The following is a 27,688-nucleotide window of genomic DNA, read 5'->3' on the forward strand; positions in this document are numbered from 1 at the left end:
CCAGGAGCATTAACAGGGAGCTGGATAAGAAGTGGAGCAGCCAGGACACGAACTGGCACCCATATGAGATGCTGGCATCCCAGGTGGAGGCTTAACTTGCTTTGCCACAACGTTGGCCCCATGATCCATGGGATAAGATCCTCAGGACAGGAGAGAAGCTCAGCCACATGCTTCTCAACTTGGTGATGCCTTGTGTTGTTCATGTCCCTCGTCTTCTATCCTTTTCCTTTTTCTTCTTTTAAGGGTTTATTTATTTGAGAGGTTGAGTGATATGGAGACAGGAAGGAAGAGAGGGAGGAAAAGCAGGAGAGAGGGAGGGAGAGTGATCCAGTGAGCAAGAAAAGTTCCATCTACTGGTTCACTCTCCAAATGCCTCCAATAGCCAGGACTGGGCCATGCTGAAGTCAGGAGCTTGGAACTCCATGTCAGTCTCCTTTGTGGGTAGCAGGGATCCACATACTTGGGCCGTCATCCACTGCCTCCCAGGCACATTAGCAGGGAGCTCCACCAGAAGTCTGGAGAAAGGGCTGGCATTGTGGCAGAGAGGGTAAAGCTGCCACCTGTGACACCAGCATCCCATACAGCTACCATTTTGTGTCCCAGCTTCTCCACTTCCAGTCCAGCTCCCTGCTAATGGCCTGGAAAAGCAGAAGATGGCCCATGTGTCAGGGTCCCTGTCACCCACGTGGGAGACCCAGATGAAGCTCCTGGCTTCGGCCATTGCAGCAGTAGCCACTGCAGCCATCTGGGGAGTAAACCAGCAAGTGGAAGATCGCGCTCTCTGTAACCCTGATTTTCAAATAACTAAACAAATCTTTAAGGGGCTGGCACTGTGGCTCAGTGGGTCAATGCCCTGGCCTGAAGCGCCAGCATCCCATATGGTTGCCAGTTCGAGACTCGGCTGCTCCACTTCCAGTCCGGATCTCTGCTATGGCCTGGGAAAGCAGTAGAAGATGGCCCAAGTCCTTGGCCCCTGCACCTACATGGGAGAACTGGAAGAAGCTCCTGGTTCCTGGCATCGGATCGGCACAGCTCCAGGCATTATGGCCAACTGGGGAGTGAATCAGAGGATTGAGGACCTCTCTCTCTCTCTCCCTACCTCTCCTCTCTGTAACTCTTTCAAATAAATAAATAAATAAATAAATATCTTTAAAAATAAAAAATAAATAAATCTTTAAGGAAAAAAAGAAGCCTATGATCAAAAAATTTATCTATTTCTAGTAAACTGTCTTGTTCTAAAGAAAGTAGTTATGTCCTAGACATAAATTATGTAAATCAAAGCCGGCGCCATGGCTCAATAGGCTAATCCTCCACCTTGCGGCGCCGGCACACCGGGTTCTAGACCCGGTTGGGGCGCCGGATTCTGTCCCGGTTGCCCCTCTTCCAGGCCAGCTCTCTGCTATGGCCAGGGAGTGCAGTGGAGGATGGCCCAGGTGCTTGGGCCCTGCACCCCATGGGAGACCAGGAAAAGCACCTGGATCCTGGCTCCTGCCATCGGATCAGCGCGGTGCGCCGGCTGCAGCGGCGGCCATTGGAGGGTGAACCAACGGCAAAGGAAGACCTTTCTCTCTCTGTCTCTCTCTCACTGTCCACTCTGCCTGTCAAAAATTAAAAAAAAAAAAAAATTATGTAAATCAATGTTATTTTACACCATAAAAAGTATCCAGATAAGTAAATAAATAAAAGATCTTACAGTCAATGCTCAATCATTTGCTTCAATCAGCTTTGATAATACATTTAAAAAATGTTCACACCATTTTTGTTCAAGTCACAAGGCTGGTTTTTAAAACCCTACTGAAGTGGTCGGCGCTGTAGTGTAGTGTGTAAAGCTGCCACCTGCAGTGCCAGCACTCCATATGGGCTCCAGTTTGAGTCCCAACTGCTCAACTTCCAATCCAGCTCTCTGCTATGGCCAAGGAAAGCAGCGGAAGATGGCCCAAGTCCTTGGGCCCCTGCACCTGTGTGGGAGACCCAGAAGAATCTCCTGGTTTCGGATCAGCACAGCTCCAGCCATTGCGGCCATCTGGGGAGTGAACCAGAGGATGAAAGACCTCTCTCTCTCTCTCTCTCTGTGCCTCTGTAACTCTGCCTTTCAAATAAATAAATAAATCTTTAACAACACATAGTATGTTCACACAGTTCAGGAAAACCATTTCTTAAGAAGATCCACATTAAGAAGTTTCATTCCCACCTGTTTCATCCACTTTGATTAGGGTTGGTCAGATGCATTTTTTAGTATTGCTTCAGGCAAACAGAATCAGACATGAATTTAAATGCTTATTATATACCCCCTTTTACACTGCAGAAACTTTTAATTACAGTAAAGATTTACCTGAAGATCAGACTCGATGAGAAAAATGCCCAGTGCAATCACTGCATCTCTCCGTCTTTCATCCAGCTGGAAGATTCCATGGAAGTCTACTGGGCACATGCAAAGCAGCTTTTGGACCTAGAAAATGAGGTAAAAAAAAAAAAAAAGAGCTTAAAAATATATAAAACCATATTCAGAATAAACCAGTGCCATAAAAGCTCAATCAGTGCATAAAATCAGTAAGTCACTTTTTTTCAATTAAAAGATCTAATAAAGAACAAGTCCGGGTGTTGAAATGATCATATACCCACCCACCCCAACAACACATACACTCTCAGGAGAGTGTATGTGTATGGGCTGAGGGTTGAAATGACACATACATCAAATGTGCATCAAATGTTAATAGCTCTGAGAAGCAATGTGACCAGTGGTTTACTTTTTTCTAAAAAATTTGTATTTGGGCCCAGTGATGTGGCACAATGGATAAAGCTGCTGCCTGCTATACCTATACCCAATACGTGCATGGGTTCCTGTTGTGGTTGCTCCACTTATGATCCAGCTTCCTGCTAATGGCATGGGAAAAGCAGGGGAAGACGGCCCAAGTAGCTGGGCTCCTACCACTCACATGGGAGACCTGAATGAAGCTCCTGGCTTTGGCCTCCCCAGCCACCAAGGCCTTTGCAGCCATCTGGAGAGTGAACCAGCAGATAGAAATATCTCACTTTCTGTTTCTCTAATTCTTTCAAATAAATCTCTAATTCTTTCAAGTAAATACAGAAATCTTTTTTAAAAATTATATTTATTGGGGCCGGTAAAGCCACCGCCTGCACTGCCGGCATCCCAAATGAGCACTGGTTCGAGTCCTTGCTGCTCCACTTCCAATCCAGCTCTCTGCTGTGGCCTGGGAAAGCAGTAGAAGATGGCCTAAGTCCTTGGCCCCTGCACCTGCGTGGGAGACCTGGAAGAAGCTCCTGGCTTCTGGCTCCAGATTGGCCCAGCTATGGCTGTTGCGGCTAATTGGGGAGTGAACCAGTGGATAGAAGACCTCTCTCTCTCTCTGCCTCTTCTCTCTCTGTGTAACTCTGGTTTTCATATAAATAATAAAATAAATCTTTTTAAAAATTATATTTATTGAGAGGTAGAAAGAGATCACACTCCCCAACTGCCTGTAAAAGCCCACACTGGGCCAGGCCAAAGCTGAGATCTGGGAATTCAATCTGAGTGTCTCACACGGATGACAGGAACCCAATTACTTAAGCCATTATCAGGGTCTCCATTAACAGGAAACGACAGTCAGGAGCTAGAGCAGGGTACTAAACCCAGGTATTCTGATTTGGGGTGCATGTATGTTAACTGATACCCTAACTCCTAGGCAAAATGCCCACCCGCTGGTATAACTTTCTATAAAATGTTTTTGTATGTTTTGCAAAATATGTTTCATGGAAAATATTATTTACGTAATCAAGAAAAATATCCAACAAATTAAATTTAAAATATACATAAGTAGAAAGATTGTACTTTTATGATTAAATACTTAGCTAACAAGGCACAGAGTAAAAGACAGGAGATGAACAGAAGTACTAAATTTCTACTTTTCTCATGTTCCTCCATCAAGGGGAATGAACTTCACCATCAGTGAATGCAGGAAAACAAGAAACAAAGAGCCATGCACGGACAACAATAGAGTGATGATTTCCGGAACTCTAGCATCTTTCAAAGTGCTCATCAGTGAATCATGCTCTATCTTGACAGGAATAATAAAACCTCTCAAAATAAACTGTAAATAGGAAACTGAAAGAAGATGGAATCACAAGAATGAGTCAGTGAGACTCAAAGAATGCTGATTAGCGACTCAACATCAAAACAGAGGGAAGAATATGGGGCCCTGTTGAAGTCTGTGACCTTTGCCCAGTCTTGTGCAATACTTCATCACTACCCTGCTCCAGCACACAGGAGACACACAAAGCCACATACCTGGACAGGGAAGTGCACGTGCTAGAAGACCGATTGGAGACTCAGAAACTCATCAAGATCAGCACAAGGCAACCAACAGAATGGGAGAAATTACTTGCAAACTATGCAATTGATAAAGGATTAATAATAACCAGAATATATAAAGCGATCAAGAAACTCAACAACGAAACAGCCCACCTAGTTAAGAAATGGGCAAAACACTTAAATAGGCATTTTTCAAAAGAGAAAATCCAAATGGCCAACAGACACATGAAAAAAATGCTCAGAATCACTAGCCATCAGCAAAATGCAATCAAAACCACAATGAGGTTTCACCTCAGCCCCATTAGAATGGCTCTCAGACACCATGAATCCAAGCCCAAGGAAGGACAGCGGAGCCCGAGGTGGAGTCTTGACTTGCTTCAGGGGCCATGGAGCAAGAGGAACTACCCATCTCCCGTACGGCCTGGGCCCCCACAGCCCAGTGGACAGAGGGGCTCACACTCAGCCCGCGGAAGGTCAGCTTCAGTGAGATCGACCACTCTCTGCAGAGACCAGCTGCACCTTCTTTGCAGTAAAATTTGAAAAAAAAAAAAAGGCTCTCAGACAGAAATCAACAAATAATAAATGCTAGCAAGGATGTGGGGGAAAAGGTACCCTAATCCACCATCGGTGGGAATGTAAACTGGTACAGCCACTATGGAAGACAGCATGGATATACCTCAGAAATCTGAATGTAGACCTAACGTACAACCCAGCCATCCCACTCCCAGAAATTGAACCATGGGAAATGAAATCAGCACATGAAAGAGTTATCTCTACTCCCATGTTTATTACAGCTCAGTCTATAATAGCTAAGATATGGAATCAACCCAAATGTCCATCAACTGAAGGCTGGATAAAGAAACGATGGGATATGTATACCATGGAATACTACAAAGAAGTAAAAAAAAAAAAAAAATGAAATCCTGTCATTTGCAACAAAATGGATTAAACTGGAAAACATCATACTTAGTTAAATAAGCCAGTCTCTAAATGACAAATACCATATGTTCTCCCCCTTAACTGCGGCAACTAACACAGCACCTAAAAGGTAATCTATAGAAGTGAAATTGACGCTTTAAGATGTGATGACTTCGAACAGCCCTTGTCTCGACTGTTGAGGAACAGCTTTTTTTCATACTATTTGCTGAACTCTTTACTTAGTATAGTTAATCTTATGAGCATAAGGTTAACTGAAAATAGATCTTAGTAAAAAATAAGAATGGGAATAGTAGAGGGAGGAGGAAGAAGGGTAGGATTGCAGGTGGGAGGGCAGATATGGTGGGAAGAAACCCTAAGTTCCTAAAGTTCCTAAAGTTGTATTTATGAAATGTATGAAGTTTGTATACCTTAAATAAAAGGCTTCTGGGGGAAAAAAAAAGAGAAAATTATCAGGATAATTAGAACCAAAAATAAAGCTCTTTACATAAGCTTGAAAAAATAATCACCATGTCATTATTAAACATGGAAAGTGTGTACAGAAAAGATAATTTACCAAAAGTCCCACATGCTAAACACATACACTTAAATTTTAAAATATTTTTGCTCTGTTTTCCCTGTCTCTATGATATAGGCAGGCAGAGAGAATTAAGTTGATTAGATCTGTGAGCTAGAGACCACACCTTCGTCCTGCCCCCTTTTGAGATCTCATGCACCTACCTGACCTTACCTGTACACCCACCTGCCAATCAATTATGCAACCAGTCCCCTTTGGAAATGAATAAAAGGCCTGGACTGCCATCCTCCCACCCCCACCCCCCACCCGGCTTGTTGTCCCACACCTTCAGCCAAGCAGCCTTTTGGCCACCTCTCTGCCTCTACTTTCCTGCTCGCACTGAGCTACCTGTGCCTGCTCCTAATCGCACACTTTGCTCCACATGGCTCCCGGCCAGCTCTCTGCCCGGTATGGACCCAACTTACAATTCTAGACTTCTTCCTCCCCTAAATAAAGCCCTCACTTTTCTATGTATTTCTTTTACTGAATAAATGCTAAAACCTTACCATGTTACCTGGTTTATTTGAGCTGATATTCAGAATTCTTATCTGAATAGACAGCAAGAACCCTCCAAATATTAATATTAAAAATTATTAATAAGGCTAGTCAATTTTACCTAGCGATTTCTCTGGAGGCATAGTTTGTTTTTCTGTTGTATACAAGTGTAAGCAAATCTAATATTGTCAACTTCCAGTGGAATGAAATGTACATGGACTTTGGAATTACACCTTGAATCACATCCTTGCACTGGCACAGATTTGCTGGAGTGACATGGTAAGCCTCAGCTTCTCTGGCTATACAGCAGCGTTCATGAGGCGGAAGGAGATACTGTGCCTGGCACAAAGGCACAGCCACTACCTCTAGTCACTACTCAGCAGCATGTGACAAGTATTTTCTGTGACTGTTCTTCAGTGGTACCCTTCGGATGGCTTACACAAAAGTCCACCAAGTCAATAAGGATTTCATTCTTTCATTTACTATTTACTGGGCACCTATTTCACGACAGGTTCTGCCACAGGCACCGCAAACACAGAGTAAACAAGAACTATGAAGAGGGCGCCTGCTCTGAGTCTATGGGACAAACAAATCAGACGAATATCAGAGATGTGATAGTATAAGAACAAATAAAAATTAAAACAAGAGGTTTAATTCTCGGCTGGTGTTTCACTTAGCATCCTGTACTGGAGTGCCTCAGTCTGATGCTCAGCTTCTGTTCCTGGCTGTAGCTTCCTGCTAATCCAGACCCTGGAAGGCAGGAGTCACTGCTCAAGAAACTGGGCTCCTGACACTCGCATGGGAGATTTGGATTGAATTCCCAGCTCCTGGTTTTCCCTTTCTCCTTTCGCTTTAGAAAAATTCTAATTGTAGATACTTTCTCCTTTCTTTGAAATGTACAAGGATACTTCCAAAAGTTCATGGAGGGTGGGCATTTTGCCTAGTGGTTAAGACACCAATATCCCATGTCTGAATGTCCCAGTCCATTACCTGTCTCCTGCAAATGCTGGTCCTTGGAGGTGGTGGTCAAAGCGGCAGCTCAAGTATTAGGTTCCTGCCACCTGTCTGGGAGACCCAGATTGAGTTTCTGACTTCACTTAGCTTGCTCCCAACCCCACCCTGCCAAGGCCATTGCAGGGGTTTGGGGAGCAAACCAGCAGATGGGAGCTCTTTCTGTATCTCTTAAATAAGTAAAGAATTTTTAAAAAATATTTTTAGGTCCGAGGGCGCTGGGTCCAGCAAAGCGAGGAGTTAAATGTAAGGTCATGGCGAAACATCTGAAGTTCATCGCCAGGACTGTGATGGTGCAGGATGGAAATGTGGAAGGCGCATACAGGACCCTAAACAGGATCCTCACTGTGGACGGGCTCACTGAGGACATTAAGCGACGGCGATACGATGAGAAGCCTTGCCGCCGGCGACAGCGGGAAAGTTATGGAACCTGCAGGCGCATCTATAGCATGGAAATGACTCGAAAGATCCACTTCTTGATGCGAAAGAATCGAGCGGATCCACGGCAGGGCTGCTGAGGCTTGTGGCCAGAAGGCCCAGGATGAACCCTTCATGCAATTTGTGCCTCCACGTCTCACCTTTCTCAAACCCCATTTTCTCTTACCTTTATCTACAATAAACTCAATCACCCCCACACAAGAAAAAAATATTTTTAAAGAATATTTAAATTTTTAAAAACATTTTTAAAGAATATTAAAAAAATATTTTTAAAGTTAATGGAAAACAGAATTAAAAGATGTTTATTTTGGTGTAAAAACTAATTTTTCCACAGTACATATTTTCCGTGAGCTTTTTCAAATCTCTGTATGTGATCTTTTTGAAGACTGGATAGTGTTTTGCCAGTTTATGACCAAGGCATGTCTTTCTCAAGAACCTGGGAGCTACGAGGCTTAACTTCCACAGGTAGAAAACACTCCAAGGTAGAAAACAACCTCCTGTCTTAAAGGTATGGGTAGTTAGTTTTTTTCCTCTGGACAGGACCAAATAGCTAACACAGATCAACAGGCAGTCAGGATAAACTATGTGTGACAAATGGTGCCCTCAGGTCCTCACTTGAAGACATTATGTAAGGGCTGTATCTGCTTGGCTGTGTAAAGGGATGAAGATTTTCCCTAGAAATTTAGATCAGCACAGTTCCTACAGGGTCCTGCCAGCAGGGTTGGGGGCCTGGATCATATTTTAATAGCCAGTGTCTCTGGCTTCCCTTGAGGTCTTAGCCACTCGAGTTTAGAACTGAGGTTTAGAGGAATCTCCCTGGCTGCCATGGAGAACTCAGATTTTGGAGAACCACAGTGCAATCAGACGACGGGTCAGGAGAGCCTGCAGTAGTGAAGGCAAGGATGACAGTGATCAGAACACAGGCAGAAAAAGATCAGCTCAGGACATGCTTTGGAAGGTTTGGTGCTGGACAGAATAGGGCAGTGAAGGCAAGACAACTTTAGTCATCTTTTTGCCCAAACAGAAAGTGTTCAAAGATGGACACCGAGGACATGAGGGATCTAAAACATTCCATGCAAGGAGTGATTAAAGGAAGGTTCAGCCTGGAGACCATGGTTAGATGCAAACACAATTGCTGTACTCAAATATCTGAAGGGCTCTATCAGCCACTTCACTGTCAGTGCTTCAGTTACTACCACCTCCACAGGTCTCTCCACCCAACTGGCAACTCCTTAAGGGCAAAACCCATCTTCAGGGGCTGGAGCTGTGGCTCACTGTGTTAGGCTGCCACCTGCAGTGCTTGTTAGGAAAATGGTGCAGTCTTATCTATGGCGCAGTCTACATCCCTGATCTACATCCTATGCCCTGGCTCCCACGGCCATTGCTGAAAGCCAGGTGGCCACATGGCCCAACCACTGGTATCAAGCTCCTCCCCCATCCTAATAGGATTCGCTGCTCCTGCTTCACTGCCCCCCTGCGGCAAAGTTTTAAAAGGGCCTGTTCCTGAACACCTGGCTCTCTTGGCTCCTCTCGTCTCTCACTTCTCTCCTCGCTAGCTCCTCTCCTCTCTGTCTCTCTTATACTCTCCTTCTCTCCCTTTTTCCCTCTTCAACCCTTCCCTCCGGTCTGCTAGATTTTCTCCAATAAACCCTTTCCCTTACTCCAGTGTTCGGTGTGTTTTGTGATGGTATAACAGTGCTGCCATCACACTGGCATCCCAGCAGTACTCACATGTGAGACCTGGATGAAGCTCTTGGCTCCTGGCACTGGCCTGGCCCAGCCTTGGCTACTGTGGCCATGTGGGGAGTGAACTAGCAGATGGAAGATATCAGTATCTCTCTGTCTCTCATCCTCTCTCAGTAACTCTGCCTTTCAAAGAAATAAATAAATCTTAAAAAAAAAAAAAAAAAAAAACTTTAGGTGCCCATCTTCTACATCATGGACAAGGGTGCTGCACATGCCAGACACACCCATGTCTGTGGGCCCTTGATCGCCATTCTCAGTTTCCACCCAGACCTCACTCAGATCAGTGCTGCCGGGTCTCCTCTCAAATCCTGACCTACCTCGAGGGTATCACCAGGCCCTCTTGGCACCTGCCCCAGAGGCCAAAGGCTAACTCAAAAGCCTCCTTCTTTACACAAAGCCTGAGAAAGAACTTCCTCTCTCAGGGTAGGTGTTCTGGGGTGGGTTTGTTTGCTTGTTCCTTTGTATGTTTTTTTGTTTGTTTTTGTTTTGGAGGGGGTTGGTGGATTCCTTCTGGAAACTTAATACTCACGATGGCCAGCTCTAACCATACTCCAGGATAGGAATTCAGCATTATCAACGTGTTCAAACTTTACTGCCCACACCAAGCAGAGGGACCTTCTCTCCTCTAGAATGCCAGAGTCTAGCCCCTCTGCCTCAAACGCCTGGGGGGCAGGGGAGGGGGAGGATCTCTGTGCTGCTCTGACTTCAGACCTCCCTCCCAGTTCTTTCAACTAAAAAGACAGGTAAGTGAAAACTATGCATGAGAATTCAGAAATCCAGCTTCCTGCTAATGCACACCCTGGGAGATGGCAGACAACGGCCCAAGTACTTGGGTTCCTGCCACCGGTATGAAAGACCTGGACTGAGTTCTTGGCTGCGAGCTCTGGCTGGCCCAGTCCCACTTTGGGGAGTGGACCAGCAGATTGAAGTTCTCTCCCTCCCACATCCCCATCTGTCTGTCTGGTTTTTTTGTTTTTTTTTTTGTTGTTGTTTTTTTTTTTTTTTTTGACAGGCAGAGTGGACAGTGAGAGAGAGAGACAGAAAGAAAGGTCTTCCTTTTGCCGTTGGTTCACCCCCCAACGGCTGCTGCGGCTGGCACACTGCGCTGATCCGAAGCCAGGAGCCAGGTACTTATCCTGGTCTCCCATGGGGTGCAGGGCCCAAGCACTTGGGCCATCCTCCACTGCACTCCCGGGCCACAGCAGAGAGCTGTCCTGGAAGAGGAGCAACCGGGACAGAATCTGGCGCCCCAACCAGGACTAGAACCAGGGGTGCCGGCACCGCAGGCAGAGGATTAGCCTAGTGAGCCGTGGCGCCCTGTCTCTCTTTCAAATAAAGTAAAAGTAAAAACAATAACAAGAAAAAAAATTTTTTTTAGTAGAAGAGGGAGGCAGAAGAGGGGATCAGAGTGATCTGCTGTGAGGACTTGGCGCACTCTTGCTGCCACTGGAGACAGAGGAAGGGGCCATGAACCGAGGCACATGAGCAGCCTCCAGCAGCTGGGAAGGGCCTGGAACTGGGTTCTCCTCTGGAGTCTCGGGAACACAGCCCAGCCACCATCACCTCGAGTCTAGTCGAGGGAGACCTGCGCTGGGCTTCCAATCTACAGAACCATGAAACCACAAATTCATGTTCTCCTAATCCACTAAATTTAAGGTAATTTGTTTCAATAGCAATAGGGAACTAATATTAACTGTTCATAGAGTATCAACCAAAACAAAAGTCTGAATTGCCTATAAAAAAGACAGAAACACAACCAATTAGATTACAGGCAACTTTTATTTTGTTTATTCTATTCTGTATTTTTATATGCTCAATAAAGAAAATTGATAACTTTAGAATCAAAAAAATTAAAATGGTAAATTTTTTTAAATTTCCTTTTTTAATATATTTTTTAAATATTTATTTATTTATTTGCAAGTCAAAGTTACACAGGAAGGGAGAGGCAGAGAGAGAGAGAGAGAGAGAGAGAGAGAGAGAGAGAGAAAGAAAGAAAGGGGTCTTCAATCCGCTGGTTCACTCCACAGTTGGCTGCAATGGCCAGAGCTGCGCCGATCAGAAGCCAGGAGCTTCTTCCAGGTCTCCAATGCGGGTGCAGGGGCCCAAGGACTTGGGCCATCTTCTACTGCTTTCCCAGGCCATAGCAGAGAGCTGGATCAGAAGTGGAGCAGCCCAGACTTGAACCGGCGCCCATTTGGGATGCCGGCGCTTCAGGCCAGGGTGTTAACCTGCTATACCACAGCACTGGCCCCAAATGGTAGAATTGATGTAAATCTTATTGTTTTTAGATTTAGAAAACATTTTTTCAATATATTTTATTTGAAAGGCACAGAGACAAAGAGAGGTTTCCCATTCGCCAGCTCATTCCCTAAATGCCTGAAACAGCCAGGATAGGACCAGGCAGGTGCCAGGAGCCAGGAAGCCAACCCAGGTCTCCCATGTGGGTGGCAGGGACCCAACCACTTCAGCCATTAGGGTGTACATTAGCAGACATCCCAATGACATCTTAACTTCTATACCACATGTATGTCCACAATCTTATAAAAAAAGAAAAAAAAGACAAATGACATTAAAGTGAAATGCATGTATCAAAATAGAGTGAGTAATCCAAGAACAGAGTAACAAAACTGAAAGAATATGTGATCAACTAAACAAAGCACACTTGTAAATATACAGTGGCTAACGGGTTCTTTCTCCTACATATTATCATCAGTAAAACAACTCCTACTTAGGTAAAACTTCCTTGAGGGTCTCAATCCAGGTAGAAAAGTTTCTCTTCTCAGTGGGGCAGAGGTACAGCCAGTGCAGCCAGACTACAACGCCCACAGTGCAACAACATGCACAGCAGACTGCGAAGCCCAACTTGAAACACGTGGGGTCTTAAAGTTCATGGAAAAACGCACATTAAAAAACCTGTGCGCGAGGACTGGCACTGTGGCGTAGAGAGTTAAGCCACCACCTGTAATGCCAGCAACACGTATGGGCTGCTCCTCTTCTGATCCAGCTCCCTGCTGTGGCCTGGGAAAGCAGCAGAAGATGGCCCAAGTGCTTGGGCCCCTGCACCCACACAGCAGACCTGGATGAAGCTCTCAGCTCCAGGTTTTGGCCTGGCCCAGCCCCAGCAGCTGCAGCCATTTGGGAGTGAATCGGCGGATGGAAGATCTCTCTGTCTCTCTAACTCTGCCTTTTGAATGAATAAATCTTTAAAAACAAAACAAAACAAAGAAACTATACATGGATTTTGATTTTCTTTTGTACCAAAATCAAATTATCTTTAATTCCATATTCTCAAACTTTTTGAAGACAACATTGTATTTTACAGCTTTCTGGAGACAAAGGCAAATTTAGGGGCTGGTGCTGTGGTATAGCAGGTAAAGCTGACACCTGCACTGCCAGCATCCCATATGGACACCAGTTTGAGTCCCAGCTGCTCCACTTCCAGTCCCGCTCTCTACTATGGCCTGGGAAAGCAGTGGAAGATGGCCCAAGTGTCTGGGCCCCTGCACTGGTGTGGGAGACCCGGAAGAAGCTCCTGGCACCTGGCTTCAGATCAGCTCAGATCTGGCTATTGGGGTCATCTGGGAAATGAAACTGTGGATGGAAGACTTTTTTTTGTTTCTCCCTCTCTCTGTAACTCTACCTCTCCAATAAATAAATAGGCCAGCGCCGCAGCTCACTAGCCTAATCCTCCGCCTGCGGCACCAGCACCCCAGGTTCTAGTCCCGGTTGGGCGCCAGATTCTGTCCCGGTTGCTCCTCTTCCAGTCCAGCTCTCTGCTGTGGCCCGGGAGTGCAGTGGAGGATGGCTCAGGTCCTTGGGCCCTGCACCCACATGGGAGACCAGGAGGAAGCACCTGGCTCCTGGAATCGGATTGGCAAAGCATGCCAGCTGTAGCGGCCATTTAAGGGGTGAACCAACGGAAGGAAGACCTTTGTCTCTGTCTCTCTCTCACTTTCTAACTCTGCCTGTCAAAAAAATAAATAAGTCTTTTTTTTTTTTTTTTTTTTTGACAGGCAGAGTGGACAGTGAGAGAGAGAGAGACAGAGAGAAAGGTCTTCCTTTGCCGTTGGTTCACCCTTCAATGGCCGCCACGGCCAGCGCGCTGCAGCCGGCGCACCGCGCTGATCCCATGGCAGGAGTCAGGTACTTATCCTGGTCTCCCATGGGGTGCAGGGCCCAAGCACTTGGGCCATCCTCCACTGCATTCCCTGGCCACAGCAGAGAGCTGGACTGGAAGAGGGGCAACCAGGACAGAATCCAGCACCCCGACCGGGACTAGAACCTGGTGTGCCGGCGCCAGAAGGCAGAGGATTAGCCTAGTGAGCCATGGCGCCATCCTTAAATGTCTTTTTTTTTTTAAGACATCACTCTCTAACTCTGTCTTTCAGATAAAATCTTAAACACACACACACACACACACACACACACACACAGAAAAATCCAACAAGACACTCAACCCCCTCCCCGCCTTCTGTACAGAAATACATAACAGACTGGATAGCCACCAAATCCAGAGAGCCAAATGCCCTACGCACCTGGCCACAGATTTTCCCAATTAGCACTGACCTAACAAGCTCATCCTCTGAAGCACCTGTGTCCACCAGGGGGTTTCATTCTGTCCCTGACAGCACAGCTACTTCAACACCAGATCAAAAGGTAGCTAAGACACCTGGGGATGCTGGCACTCTCCCTGGAGGAGAGAGGGAGGACATTTACCACGTGGGGAAAGGACTCTGATCAATGTCTCCTGAGGGTGAAGAGAGCAATGGAAGGGCAAGGAATGCTGCCAGCTCTGCAGCTCTGCCTGAGACCCTGATGTTCCAGGATCGTGGCCGCCACTGATCCGGCACAGGACCGAGGAGGGACAGGAATGGGCACTGGAGTTCCTAGGGACAGAGGAGCTACAACCAGGAAGAGCCAACAGGAAACTTGGTACGTTCTGAGGACAGCAGAGAACCAGAAGGTAGAGCAAGGGTAGCGGGCAGATCAGAGTCTGGAAGCTGATGGCAGTCGTGCATGGAGATCAGTGTGGAAAAGCTCCTTTCTTTCTTTCTTCTTGTCTACTTGTCTTCTCCCCTTCTTCTCCCAGAGGGAGACAGCTAAGGACTGAGTAGGACTGGGAGCAGGGGGCCACACAGACAGTGTCCTGTGAGGTGGGTCCCAATCCTAGGTGAGGCTCAGGAGTGGGGACCCCTGTCTTAGGAACAGCCCAAGAGGAAAAGGTCAAAGCTCAGACAGGGATCAGAGGGCAGATGCCCAAGAGTTAACTAAACATGGCTGGAGTCTGATCACCAGGCCTGGAACACAACAATGGAGGAGAAGGGCCAGCACTGTGGCACAGGGGTTAAACAGCTGCCTGCAACGCTGGCATCCAACATGGGCACCAGTTCAAGTCTCAGCTGCTCCACTTCTGATCCAGCTCCCTGCTAATGCTCCTGGGAAAGCAGTGGAGGATGGCTCAAGTCCTTGGGGTCCTGCACCTACATGGGAGACCCATATAAAGCTGCTGGCTCCTGGCTTTGGATCGGCGCAGCTCCAGCCATTGCAGCCAATTGGGGAGTGAACCAGCAGATGGAAGACCTCTCTCTCTCTGCCTCTCCTTCTCTGTGTAACTCTAAACTTTCAAATAAACAAATAAATCTTTTAAGAAGATACAAATGATTGACACAACAACCAGCATTATAACCAAACAATGGAGAGCTCTGAAAGCCTGGCACAAGGTCCTGACTTTTTTTTTTTTTAAGATTTATTTGTTTATTTGAAAGTCAGAGTTACACAGAGAAGGAAAGGCAGAGAGAGAGAGAGGTCTTCTATCCGCTGGTTCACTCCCCAGATGGCCCCAATGGCCGGAACTGCACCAATCCGAAGCCAGGAGCCAGGAGCTTCTTCTGGGTCCCCCATATGGGTGCAGGGGTCCCAGGGTTTAGGCCATCTTCTACTGCTTTCCCAGGCCATAGCAGAGAGCTGGATTGGAAGTGGAGCAGCCAGGACTCAAACCAGCACCCATATGGGATGCCGGCACTGCAGGCCAGGACGTTAACCTGCTGCACCACAGTGCCAGCCATGAGGTCCTGGCTTTGATGCAAAAGATCCTCAGAAACCGGGACTCTTAGGAAAAAGATGTCTGAAGACATGCTCTGGGCATACGGCAGTCGTCACACATCACATGAGGGAGAACCAATCCTGGGGGTGCCATTCTCCAAATAAAAACAGCTAACAGCTAACACTAAGCATTGATTGTGTGTCAGGGGCTGGGCTGTCATAGCCCATGAATCGTGACAGCAATTCACAAGGGAGACAGTATTCATCATCGTCCTGCAGGTGATGAAACCCATAAGAACAAGGTCCTAATGCAGAACAAGGCTTTAGAACCACCATCTTTCGAAAAATGGAAAGAAAAAAATATCAAGTGATTTTTCAGAGTTTTGTAACAAACCAGCAAGCTGCTGCTTTTTCAGGCTTTAAGGAGGGAATGGGCCATTATAAAAAGTTATTAAGTTCGAAATCTGACTGAGATGGCTGGCGTCATTCCATTGCTCCCACGTTGAGGCCAACGAGCCAGTGAGTGGCAAGGGAACAACGGATCCGACTCCAGCTTTGACAGGAACTCTCGGCAGCACTTTAACTCAAGGGTACTGGAAGGTGTCACAACGTGAAATCTGATTGCCAAGGTAAGGAAACAGAAGGTAAGATGGCTGACAAGTCCGGACAATCGGGCAGAAAACTGCAGATGAGAGGCAACCACAGCAGAGGACAAAGGTAAGGCAAGTAGGCCAACATAAAGCCACATGAGAGTGCCAAAAAAGCTGGCTAATTAAGCAATTCTGAACAGAAGACAACTTCTGTTATTTGAAACCTCTGAGAAGAGTGAGTCTTTCCAGTGAAACAAAATTCCCTGAGAACTACAGACTAAGCTTTTAAGTGTACAAATTAGTGGTAAGCTTTTTGTTAAAACCTCTAAAAATTGTCTTTCTCAAATATACTGCCCCCTGGAACACTGAAAAACAATTATCATTTCCTCAGTGACTCAGAGCCATCATGATAAAGGTGACTGTGGCATGACGCACAAGAGCTACAGCAGTTGGCTGGAACAGCACCTGCTCCTACAAGCAGCCCTGGATAATTAAAGACGCTCTTTGGGTCATCTGCAGGTGGATGCGTGATCTGGACAATCAACACAGCCTTCTAAGACATTCCACACAGGAGCATCACTCTTGCTTCACACATAATCAACGAGTTAAAGGTTCGAGAATGTTAACGGAAGCCCCATTCCTGAGCCCTGCTCACGTGCCTGGGAGGGGACAGCACACACAGATATCCACATCTGATTCCTAATACTGGCACCATTCCAAAGGGCAACACTCCAATAGTTACGGAAGCTGCTGGTGCTCAATCCAGCTTTGCCTCTTCTTTCCCAAGAGACCCTGGTAAGTGACAAAACCCACCTGAACAACTCTGCCTTTATTTATTATTATTCTGTAAAATGTGAACAAACACCAAGTATGTGTATAGGCAGAAATAAATGGACAAATACACTAAACCATTGGTTTCGTACACTGTGGTCAAGCAGCATAGAGCTGTACCACCTGGAAAAAGCACAAAGTGAGCCCCACCACTGCCCTTGTTTTCTGCCAGAAATACACCCTGGACCACAAAGTGGGGAAAGGCGTCCCAGGCAGATCATGGTGGCCTCACTAAGCTGATAAACAGAAATGCAGGTACAGGAAGCCTAGAGCAGCTGTCAAGAGCAGACAGCTTAATGCAAGAAAAGCTCCAGAAATACAAAATAGAGTGCCCCAAGACACTTCAGTATAGGGCAACAGATGAGGGAGTTGGCAAAGAACACCGAGGGAACGCTGGTTCCCAGAGTCCACACAGAGCTCAGGGAGTCTTGGTTGCTGCCAGCCATGGTGGAAAGCCCTCAAAACATTCAGGACGGACTTCAGAAGGACCACACCTGAGCAGTGGACCTAACTGTCCCTATAACAAAAGCTATTTTTTTTGGCCTGCCCTAACAAAGTTCAAAAATAAGCTTTAAGATAGACATAGAAAAAGCAATTTAAAAAAAAATTCAACACCCAGTCATGATACAAAAAAAAAAAAAAAAAAAAAACCATTCAATTAACTAGGAATACAAGGAACTTCCTCAACAAGATAAAGGTAATCTATCAAGGGGCTGGAACTGTGGTATGGCGGGTTAAGCCACCCACCACCCACTGTGGTGCCAGCATCCCATGTGGGCACCCACATGTGCGCTCCTCTTCCAGTCCGGCTCCCTGTTAATGCACCTGGGACAGCAGCGGAGGATGGCCCAAGTCCTTGGGCCCCTGCACCCATGTGGGAGACCTGGAAGAAGCTCCTGGCTCCTGGCTTTGGCCTGGCCCAGCTGCAGCAGTCATTCCAGCCATCTGGGCAGTAAACTAGCAGGAGGAAAATCTTTCTCTTTCGCTCTGTGTTAACTCTGCATTTCAGATATCATATATATATATATATATCCACAAAATGACAGTGAACTAGCAGATGGAAGATCTGTATGACTGATATCAAGAAGCAACATAGCGGGGCTGGTGCTATGGTCTATGGCATACTAGACTAAGCCTCCGCCTGCAGCACCAGCATCCCACATGGGTGCCAGTTAGTGTCCCAGCTGCTCCTCTTCCAATCCAACTCTCTGCTTATGGCCTGAGAAAGCAGTGGAATTTAGCCCAAGTGCTTGGGCCCCTTCACCCACGAGGGAGACCTGGAAGAAGCTCCTGGCTCCTGGCTTTGGATCGGCTCAGCTCCAGCCATTGTGGACATTTGGGAAGTGAACCAGCAGATGGAAGACTTTTCCCTCTGTCTCTCCCTGTCTCTGTCTCTGTCTCTGTCTCTCTCTCTCTCTGTAATTCTACCTCTCCAATAAATAAAATCTTAAAAAAAAAAAAAAAAAAGTCAACATAGCTGGGACTTGAACCAGGTGCTCCAACATGGGAGGTAGGCGTCCTAAGCAATGTCTTAACGCTACACCAAACACCCATCCCTGAAATGACATCTTTGGAGTACTAAAATATTTTTTTTTATTTTTTTTTTATTTATTTTTTTTTTTGACAGGCAGAGTGGACAGTGAGAGAGAGAGATAGAGAGAAAGGTCTTCCTTTGCCGTTGGTTCACCCTCCAATGGCCGCCGCGGTCGGCACGCTGCGGCCGGCGCACCGCACCGATCCGATGGCAGGAGCCAGGAGCCAGGTGCTTTTCCTGGTCTCCCATGGGGTGCAGGGCCCAAGCACCTGGGCCATCCTCCACTGCACTCCCTGGCCACAGCAGAGAGCTGGCCTGGAAGAGGGGCAACCGGGACAGAATCCGGTGCCCTGACCGGGACTAGAACCCGGTGTGCCGGCGCCGCTAGGCGGAGGATTAGCCTAGTGAGCCGCGGCGCCGGCCCTGGAGTACTAAAATAAAAATATCTGTCAACCTAGAATTCTATATACAATAAAAATAAAGCTGAAATTTTCCAAAGGCTGAAAAACTTCATCACATTAGCAGACACACACTATAAGAAATGCTAAATGATACCAAGTTTAAACACAAGTCTACATAAAAGAAGAGAAAAGGCCAGCACCATGGCTCACTAGGCTAATCCTCCGCCTGCGGCGCTGGCACCCTGGGTTCTAGTCCCAGTTGCTCCTCTTCCAGTCCAGCTCTCTGCTGTGGCCCGGGAGTGCAGTGGAGGATGGCCCAAGTGCTTGGGTCCTGCACCCGCATGGGAGACCAGGAAGAAGCACCTGGCTCCTGGCTTCAGATCGGCGCAGCGCGCCGGCCACAACACACCAGCCGTAGTGGCCTCTTGGGAGTAGTGGCCTCTTGGGAGGGTGCACCAACGGACAAAGGAAGACCTTTCTCTCTGTCTCTCTCTCACTGTCTAACTCTGCCTGTCAAAAAAATTAAAATAAATAAAAAATAAGTAAATTATTTAACTTAATTATAACATGGATTATAGAGTTTATAAGAATTAAAAGTAAAAATATGACAACAATCATATAAAAGATGGCAATGGATATAGAATATGCAGTTGGAAGGTTATTATATTACATTGTAAATAAGGCAGTATACTGTTATTTGAAAGAAGACTCTGATAAAGATGCATATACTAATCCTAGAGTAACCACATTTTTAAAAATGAAGAGATATATAGCTAATAAGCCAATACTGGAGACAAAATGGAATACCAAAAGTATAATTTATTAGAAAGAAAGCAAGAAAAAAGGAACAAAAACCAGATGGGACAAATAGAAAACAAATATCAAGACAGTATATTTAAACCCAATATATCAATAATTATATTAAAAGTAAATAGTAGGCCAGCGCTGTGGCTCAATAGGCTAATCCTCCGCCTTGCGGCGCCGGCACACCAGGTGCTAGTCTCGGTCGGGGTGCCGGATTCTCTCCCAGTTGCCCCTCTTCCAGGCCAGCTCTCTGCTGTGGCCCGGGAGTGCAGTGGAGGATGGCCCAAGTCCTTGGGCCCTGCACCCGCATGGGAGACCAGGAAAAGCACCTGGCTCCTGGCTTCGGATCAGCGCCAGCCGCGGTGGCCACTGGAGGGTGAACCAACAGCAAAAGGAAGACCTTTCTCTCTATCTCTCTCTCTCACTGTCCACTCTGCCTGTCAAAAATTTAAAAAAAAAAAAAAAAGTAAATAGTCTAAATAATCCAACAAAATGGCAGGCATTTGGATTGGACAAAGAACAAGAGCTAACTATATGCTATCTATTAGAAAATCACTTTAAAGACATAGGCTAAAAGTAAAAGGATTGGAAAATAGACCCTAAGCAAACGCTATTAACAAGGTTGAATAGCCACATTAATATCAAAGTAAATTTCAGAACAGTGGGGTGGGCACTTGGCACAGCAGTTAAGTCACCATTTAGGATGCCCACACTGGATTGTCTAGGTTTGAGTCCCAGCTCCACTTTAAATCACAGCTTCGTGCTCATCAACACTCTGGTAAGAATCAGATAATGGTTCAAATACTTGGATCCCTGCCACCCATGTGGAAGACACATTGAGTTCTAGCTCCTGGCTTCAGCCTGATCCAGCCATAGCTGCTGCAGACATTTGGTAGTAAGTAAACCAGTGGATGAAGGATATCTCTCTCTGCCTTTCAAATAAAGTAAATAAATAAACTTTTTAAAATTTCAGTACAAGGACTATTACTAGGGACAATAAGGAACATTTAATGAGGAAAAAGGAGTCAATTCATGACCAAAACACAACAATTATAAATGCATGTGCTCCTAAGAATCAAGTTTCAAAACACATACAGCCAAAAACTAGCAATTCAAAGGAGAAATCAACAGACACAAATTATAGTTGGAGGCTTTTAACATTCATCTCTCAGTAACCAATAGAGCAAACAGGAAGCCAGTAAGGGTGCAAAGACCTGAAAAATCCCAAATTGACCTTATAGATAGCTACAGAAAACCCTACCCAACAAAACCAATAAATATAAAAGAACAGAAATCCAACAGACTATGTTTTCTGACTGCAACAGACTTAAATTAGATAATAATAACAGAATTTGTCAACTAGACCTCAGTAAAGCTGACAGTAAAAAGAAATCAATAATGGAAAAATATTTATAAAACAAAATTTCTGGAAATTACACAACCTACTTAGAAGGCCAAAGAAGAAATCATAAAGGAAATTAGAAAATATTTTTAACATAAGGATAAAGAAAACTTCATACAAAAATGTGTGGGATACTCTAAAGCAGAACTTGAAGGGAAATCTTTATCTTTAAATGCTTTATTAAGAAAGTTTGAAGTCCTGTGATCATACAATTATATACTATGATTTTAATTATAAATTCCCTCAAAAGGCCTAACAGACGATTCTCTGAAGTGAGAAAAGACATTCAGAAAACCACTTAACATGTATTCGAATGTAACTTACACACACCTGAAGTGGGGCCGAAGGTGTGGCAGAGCAGGTGAAGCTGCTGCTGCTTGCAATGCCAGCAACAAACACCAGAGCACCAGTTCAAGTCCCAGCTACTCTGCTTCCAATCCAGTTTCCTGCTGATGCACCTTGGAGGCGGCTGAAAATGGACCAAATACCTGGGCCCCTGCCACCAATGTGCAAGACCAGGATGTAGTTCCTGGCTCCTGGCTCCTGGCTTTGGCCTGGCCTAGACCTACCTGTTGTGGTCATTTGGAAACTGAACCAAGGGATGGAAGGGGAGATATCTCTCTCTGTCCCTTCTCTCTGTTGCTTTTCCAAATACATAAATAAATCTGTTTTTAAAAAAATCTATTCAAAGTGACTTTAAAATGTCTCCGTAGGGGCTGGCATATGCATGGCCTAGTGAGTTAAGCTGCCACCTCTGACACCAGCATCGTATATCCAAGTGCTGGTTTGAATCCTGGCTGCCCTGTTTCTGATCCAGCTCCCTGCTAATGTGCCTGGGAAAGCAACAGAGGATGGCCAAAATGCTTGGGCCCCTGCAACCCACATGGGAGACCTGGCTCCTGCCTTCAGCCTGGCCCAGCCCCAACCATCTCAGTCATTTGTGGAATGAATCAGCAGAAAGATCTTCTGTTTCTCCTGTCATTCTGGTTTTCTAATAAATAAAATAAATCTTGTTTTTTAAAAGTCTATTGAAGTGATAACTAGGACACTATTTTTTGTTATTAATATTTTAGATGTTTCACCAATATCCTGAAAGCTATTAAAGCAGTACGTAGCTTTTAGGATAACATCCAAAAGCCACTCTCATGAACTGCCCGGGTGATCAGGCCCCGCTACTTCCCCAGCCTATTCTGGTGCCACCCTAGCTCTCTAGGCTGTGAACGCTGCAGCCTTGATGTCATCAAAGAAGTCAAGAACGTTCCTGTTGGTGGCCTTTACAGAAGTTGCACGCTCCGCCAGGAATACCTCCAGGACACATTCCACTGGCTGACTCTTATTCATCCAAGGTTTCTCTGTTTCTCATATTAGTCAGGAGCCCATTTTTATTGCTCCTCATACGTACCGCTTTTTACAATTGAGATAAAAATTTACCAACACCATTTACTTCTGCTTCTGGGCACTTGTAATCATTTTAAATCATATTTACTTGTAATTGTTAGTTAGTGCTTGGTTGTCTCTATTGTAAAGTCCATTACAGCAAGACCATGTCCATTTATCATATGCTTAAAACTTTATTAATGGGGCCAGCGCTGTGGCACAGCGGGTTAAAGCTCCAGCCTACAGTGCTGGCATCCTACATGGGTGCTGATTTGAGTCCCAGCTGCTCCACTTCCGATCCAACTCTCTGCTATGGCCTGGGAAAGCAGCAGAAGATGGCCCAGGTTCTTGGGCCCCTGCACCCATGTGAGAGACCCAGAAGAAGCTCCTGGCTCCTGGCTTCAGATTAGCTCAGCTCTGGCCCTTGAGGCCATTTGGGGAATGAAGCAGCGGATGGAAGATCTCTGTCTCTTTCTCGCTCACTCGCTCTACCTCTCTCTGTAAATCTTTCAAATAAACAAAATAAATATTAAAAAAAAACTTTATTAAAAAGGTAGATCTCATGTTAGGTGTTTGCGCCACAGTAAGTATGAAGTTAGAAATATTATGTCCTTGATCCATAGATTCACAAAATAACATTTCAGAAAGATGTTCTTTCTGAAAGGACCAGTACTTAAAACAAAATAAAGGGGACTGATGATGTGGCATGGTGGGTTAGGCTGCCACCTGTGACACTGGCATCCCATATGGGCACTGGTTTGCGTCCCAGCTGCTCTACTCCTGATTTAGCTCCCTGCTAACGTACGTGGGAAAGCAGTGGAAAATAGCCCAAGTGTTTGAGCCCGTGCCACTCCCATGACCAACCCAAATGCCCACAACATCGAGGGCTGGACCAGGTCAAGGCATGGAACCTGGTACTCTATCCAGGTCTCCTATGTGGGCAGCAGGGTCCCGAGTACTGGAGCCATCACCTGCTGCCTCCCAGAGTGCACGTTAGCAGGAAGCTGGATTAGAAACAGAGCAGCCAGGGCTGAACCAAGCACGTTCTCCACAGGGACTCAGGCACCCCAAGCACAGACAACCACTGCAGCACAAACATGTCTATTCATCCCTCGAATGCCAAGGCCTACCACAGTGCCTGGCACACAGCAAGCACTCAAAACTGACATGAACAGGGGCCAGGCATCGTGGCACAGCACGGGAACGCATGCTGCCACCTTTTGTTTTCCTGGTGGTGTAGCCTCCGAGCCTCGGCTCTCCTGAATCTGGCCTTGCAGAGCAGCTCCAGTGCAGAAACCTTCAGGAAAAGAAAATGGCTTCTGCAGCCCACAGCCTCCCGCTGCTCAAGAAACAAAAGCAAGCGAGACGGAGGGTTTCTGCCTCAAGCCTGCAGGTACTCGCCAGTGTACACCACAGACACGGGAGCAGTGTTCTGGCTGTCTTGGCAATGTTCAGCAAAGACCAAGATATTTTCCAAAATGCCAAGATACAGGAAAGCAAATACAAAAATAAATAAATAACGTAAATAAGTAATCAGGAAAAGGAAATGCACAGACGAATTCTGGAAGTTAGAACTAACAGTGGGAACAACTGCCCGTGGAAGAAATCAGAGGCAAGAGCAACAGCACTGGGCACAAACCGCAGACGCCCCAAGCTGTGAGGAGTCAGAAATAGAACACTTCTGCCCTCTGGGGGAGCCGGCAGCTAGTGACTCATGCAGGCACAGAAGGAAGAGCCACGCGAAAACCCAAGGAGGCAGCCACCCCTCCCAGCCAAGGAGACAGGCCTCAGAGGAAAACAACACAGCTGACACCCTGATCTGGCCTTACAGCCAGAAGAATTCTGAGGCAATAAATGTGTCGTTGTTATGACAGCCCCAGCAAACTAATACCTATACAGTTAATGTGACTTGATTACAGTTAAAGTTTTTTTATTCTTCCATTTCTCCTAAAATATTTTAGGGTTGACCTGGTATTACTGGTTCTACATTACTATCAAATGCCAATACCCTCTCCTGACCTTCATTCTCGCTCTTCTCACTGTACGGTCTCACAAGGAAAAGGGAGAAGCAATGAGCAAATTTTGGCTTCATGATGTTGAAAAACACCAATACCTTGATTTTTGACTCAAGGGCAAACCACTCTTAGGGACAGACTAGATAGCCACCAAATCCAGAGAGCCAAATGCCCTACGCACCTGGCCACAGATTTTCCCAATTAGAACTGACCTAATAAGCTCATCCTCTGAAGCACCTGTGTCCACAGGGGGTTTCATGCTGTCCCTGACAGCACAGCTACTTCAACACCAGATTAAAAGTTAGCTGGGCTGGCGCCCTGGCACAGTAAGTTAATCCTCTGCCTGCAGCGCAGGCATGCCACATGGGCACTGGTTCTAGTCCCGGCTGTTCCTCTTCCAATCCAGCTCCCCACTATGGCCTAGGAAAGCAGTAGAAGATGGCCCACGTGCTTGGAGATCGGTGTGGAAAAGCTCCTTTCTTTCTTTCTTCTTGTCTACTTGTCTTCTCCCCTTCTTCTCCCAGAGGGAGACAGCTTAGGACTGAGTAGGACTGGGTGCAGGGGGCCACACAGACAGTGTCCTGTGAGGTGGGTCCCAATCCTAGGTGAGGCTCAGGAGTGGGGACCCCTGTCTTAGGAACAGCCCAAGAGGAAAAGGTCAAAGCTCAGACAGAGATCAGAGGGCAGATGCCCAAGAGTTATCTAAACATGGCTGGAGTCTGGTCTCCAGGCCCGGAACACAACAATGGAGGAGAAGGGCCAGCACTGTGGCACAGGGGTTAAACAGGTGCCTGCAACGCTGACATCCCACATGGGCACTAGTTCAAGTCTCAGCTGCTCCATTTCTGATCCAGCTCCCTGCTAATGCTCCTGGGAAAGCAGTGAAAGGCTCAAGTCCTTGGGGCCCTGCACCCACGTGGAAGACCCAGATGAAGCTCTTGGCTTCAGCCTGGCCAAAGTGCTGGTGCAGCCATTTGGGAGGTGAACCAGCAGTTGGAAGGTCTCTCTCTCTCTAACTCTGCCTTTCAAATAAAATAAATCTTAAAAAAAAAAAAAAAAAAAAATGGAGGAGTCTTGCAGCAGGTTTGACTTGCTGCTGATCACCTGAGCAACCACACCAGGAATGCTTTTTATTTACCTGGCCCAGCACATACCTCAGCCTGGGATCACAGTGAGTGACTGGAGTAAGTAAACACAACTGCGGTACACAGAGACCCAAGGAGGGAAGGTCACTAACGTGCCTCAAGTGCCACTGGAAGCATGGCAGGGCTGCCAGAGTTAGCACTGTCGAGCTGAGATGCCAGGTTGTTCAGTAAACTGTGCCCTCCCTGGGTCAACCTTATCTGCACCAAGCCCCAGCCGGTCCTCTGCCCTCTCTAGAAGAAAGGAAAAGAGAAAAACAGAACACTGCTGGGGACGGTGGGGTAGTTTCCAACACTCATCTCCCAGCTGGCGTCTCCGAGTCTATCATCCCAGGCAGGTGCGCGGCAATTCCTCTGCTCTTACGAACCTCAAGAATCTTTCTCTTGCGGCAGCTAAGGGGTTCTCAGCAGTCGTTGTGAAGTACGGGAATGCAGTGAACAGATACAGATAACAGGACTAACCAATAAAGATGATCCCGTGCGTGATCAAGTCTCAAGACCTCAGACGGGGATGAGAGGAATGTGGTGCATTTGATGGGATCAGACACCTACAGAGCCTCCTCCATGAAATCAGTTACTCCAGGGGTCCCCAAGACCACCCCCATGCATATGAAGGTGCCTCAAAAAGTTCATGGAAAATGGAATTAAAAGACCAGTTTATTTTAACACAGAAGAATTCTTTTTTAAAAGATTTATTTATTTGGGGCCGGCGCTGTGGCACAGCAGGTTAATCCTCTGCCTGCGGCGCCAGGATCCCATATGGGCACCGGTTCTAGTCCCAGCTGCTCCTCTTCCAATCCAGCTCTCTGCTATGGCCTGGAAAACCAGTAGAAGACGGCCCAAGTCCTTGGGCCCTGTATCTGCATGGGAGACTCGGAAGAAGCTCCTGGCTCCTGGCTTCGGATGGGTGCAGCTCCGGCCATTGCGGACATTTGGGGAGTGAACCAACAGAAGGAAGACCTTTCTCTCTGTCTCTCCCTCTCACTGTCTGTAATTCTAACTCTCAAATAAAATCTCAAAAAAAAAAAAAAAAAACAGATTTATTTATTTGAAAGGCAGAGTTACAGAGAGGCAGAGAAAGAAGCAGAAGCAGAAAGAGATCTTCCATCTGTTGGTTCACTCTCCAGGTGGCCGAAATGGCCGGAGCTGCGCCAATCCAAAGCCAGGAGCCAGGAGCTTCTTCCGGGTCTCCCACACAGGTGCAGGAGCCCAAGGACTTGGGCCATCTTCCACTGCTTTCTCAGGCCTCAGCAGAGAGCTGGATGGGAAGTGGAGCAGCCCAGACTCAAACTCGTGCCCATATGGGATGCTGGCACTGCAGGCGGTGGCTTTACTTGCTAAGCTATAGCGCCAGCTCCAACACAAAAGAATGCTGAGGGGCCGACATTGTGGCACAAGTTAAGCTGCCACCTGTGATGCTGGCATCCCATATGAGCGCTATTTCCAGTCCTGGGTACTCCACTTCCAAGCTGGTTCCCTAACGCACCTGGAAAAGCAGCAAAGCATGGGCTACCCACATGGGAGATTCAGATGAAGCTCCTGGCTTTGGCCAGGCCCAATCCAGGCCACTGTGAGGAGTGAACTAGAGGATGGAAGAGATCTCTCTCTCTCTCTCTCTCTGTATGTGTGTGTGTGTGTATGCGTGTGTGTGTGTCTGTGTAAATTTGCCTTTCAAGTAAATAAAATATATCTTTAAAAAAAAAAATAATTTGACCCGGTGCTGTGGCACAGTAGGTTAATCCTCTGCCTGCAGTGCCAGCATCCCATATGGGCACCAGTTCTAGTCTCAGCTGCTCCTCTTCCAACCCTGCTCTCTGCTATGGCCTGGGAAAGCATTAGAAGATGGCCCAAGTCCTTGGGCTCCTGCACCCACAGGGAAGACCCAGAGGAAACTCCTGGCTCCTGGCTTCAGATGGACCCAGCTCCAGCCATTGCAGCCATCTGGGGAATGGACCAGCGGATGGAAGACCTTTCTCTGTCTCTCCCTCTCACTGTCTGTAACTCAACATTTCAAATAAAATTAAAAAAAAAAAAATCTTTTCAAAAAAAGAATTTGAGG

The 27,688-nt window shown here is 46.5% G+C and overlaps 1 protein-coding gene and 1 pseudogene across 3 annotated transcripts in view; one reads left to right on the top strand and one right to left on the bottom strand.

Annotated features, from left to right (window-relative positions):
- The window catches only part of PI4KA (phosphatidylinositol 4-kinase alpha), a 144,196-nt gene that overhangs the window by 112,810 nt on the left and 3,698 nt on the right, over nt 1-27,688 (bottom strand). For all 3 annotated transcript variants that reach the window (XM_051826728.2, XM_051826727.2, XM_051826729.2), the window contains exon 2: nt 2,333-2,449. In XM_051826728.2, coding sequence (XP_051682688.2) covers nt 2,333-2,449 — 117 coding nt within the window. The remainder of the gene's footprint in view (nt 1-2,332; nt 2,450-27,688) is intronic.
- Nucleotides 7,520-9,304, top strand: LOC100342995 (small ribosomal subunit protein bS21m pseudogene; annotated as a pseudogene).

Source organism: Oryctolagus cuniculus, chromosome 21 (genome assembly GCF_964237555.1).
Source record: "Oryctolagus cuniculus chromosome 21, mOryCun1.1, whole genome shotgun sequence".
Lineage (NCBI taxonomy): Eukaryota > Metazoa > Chordata > Mammalia > Lagomorpha > Leporidae > Oryctolagus > Oryctolagus cuniculus.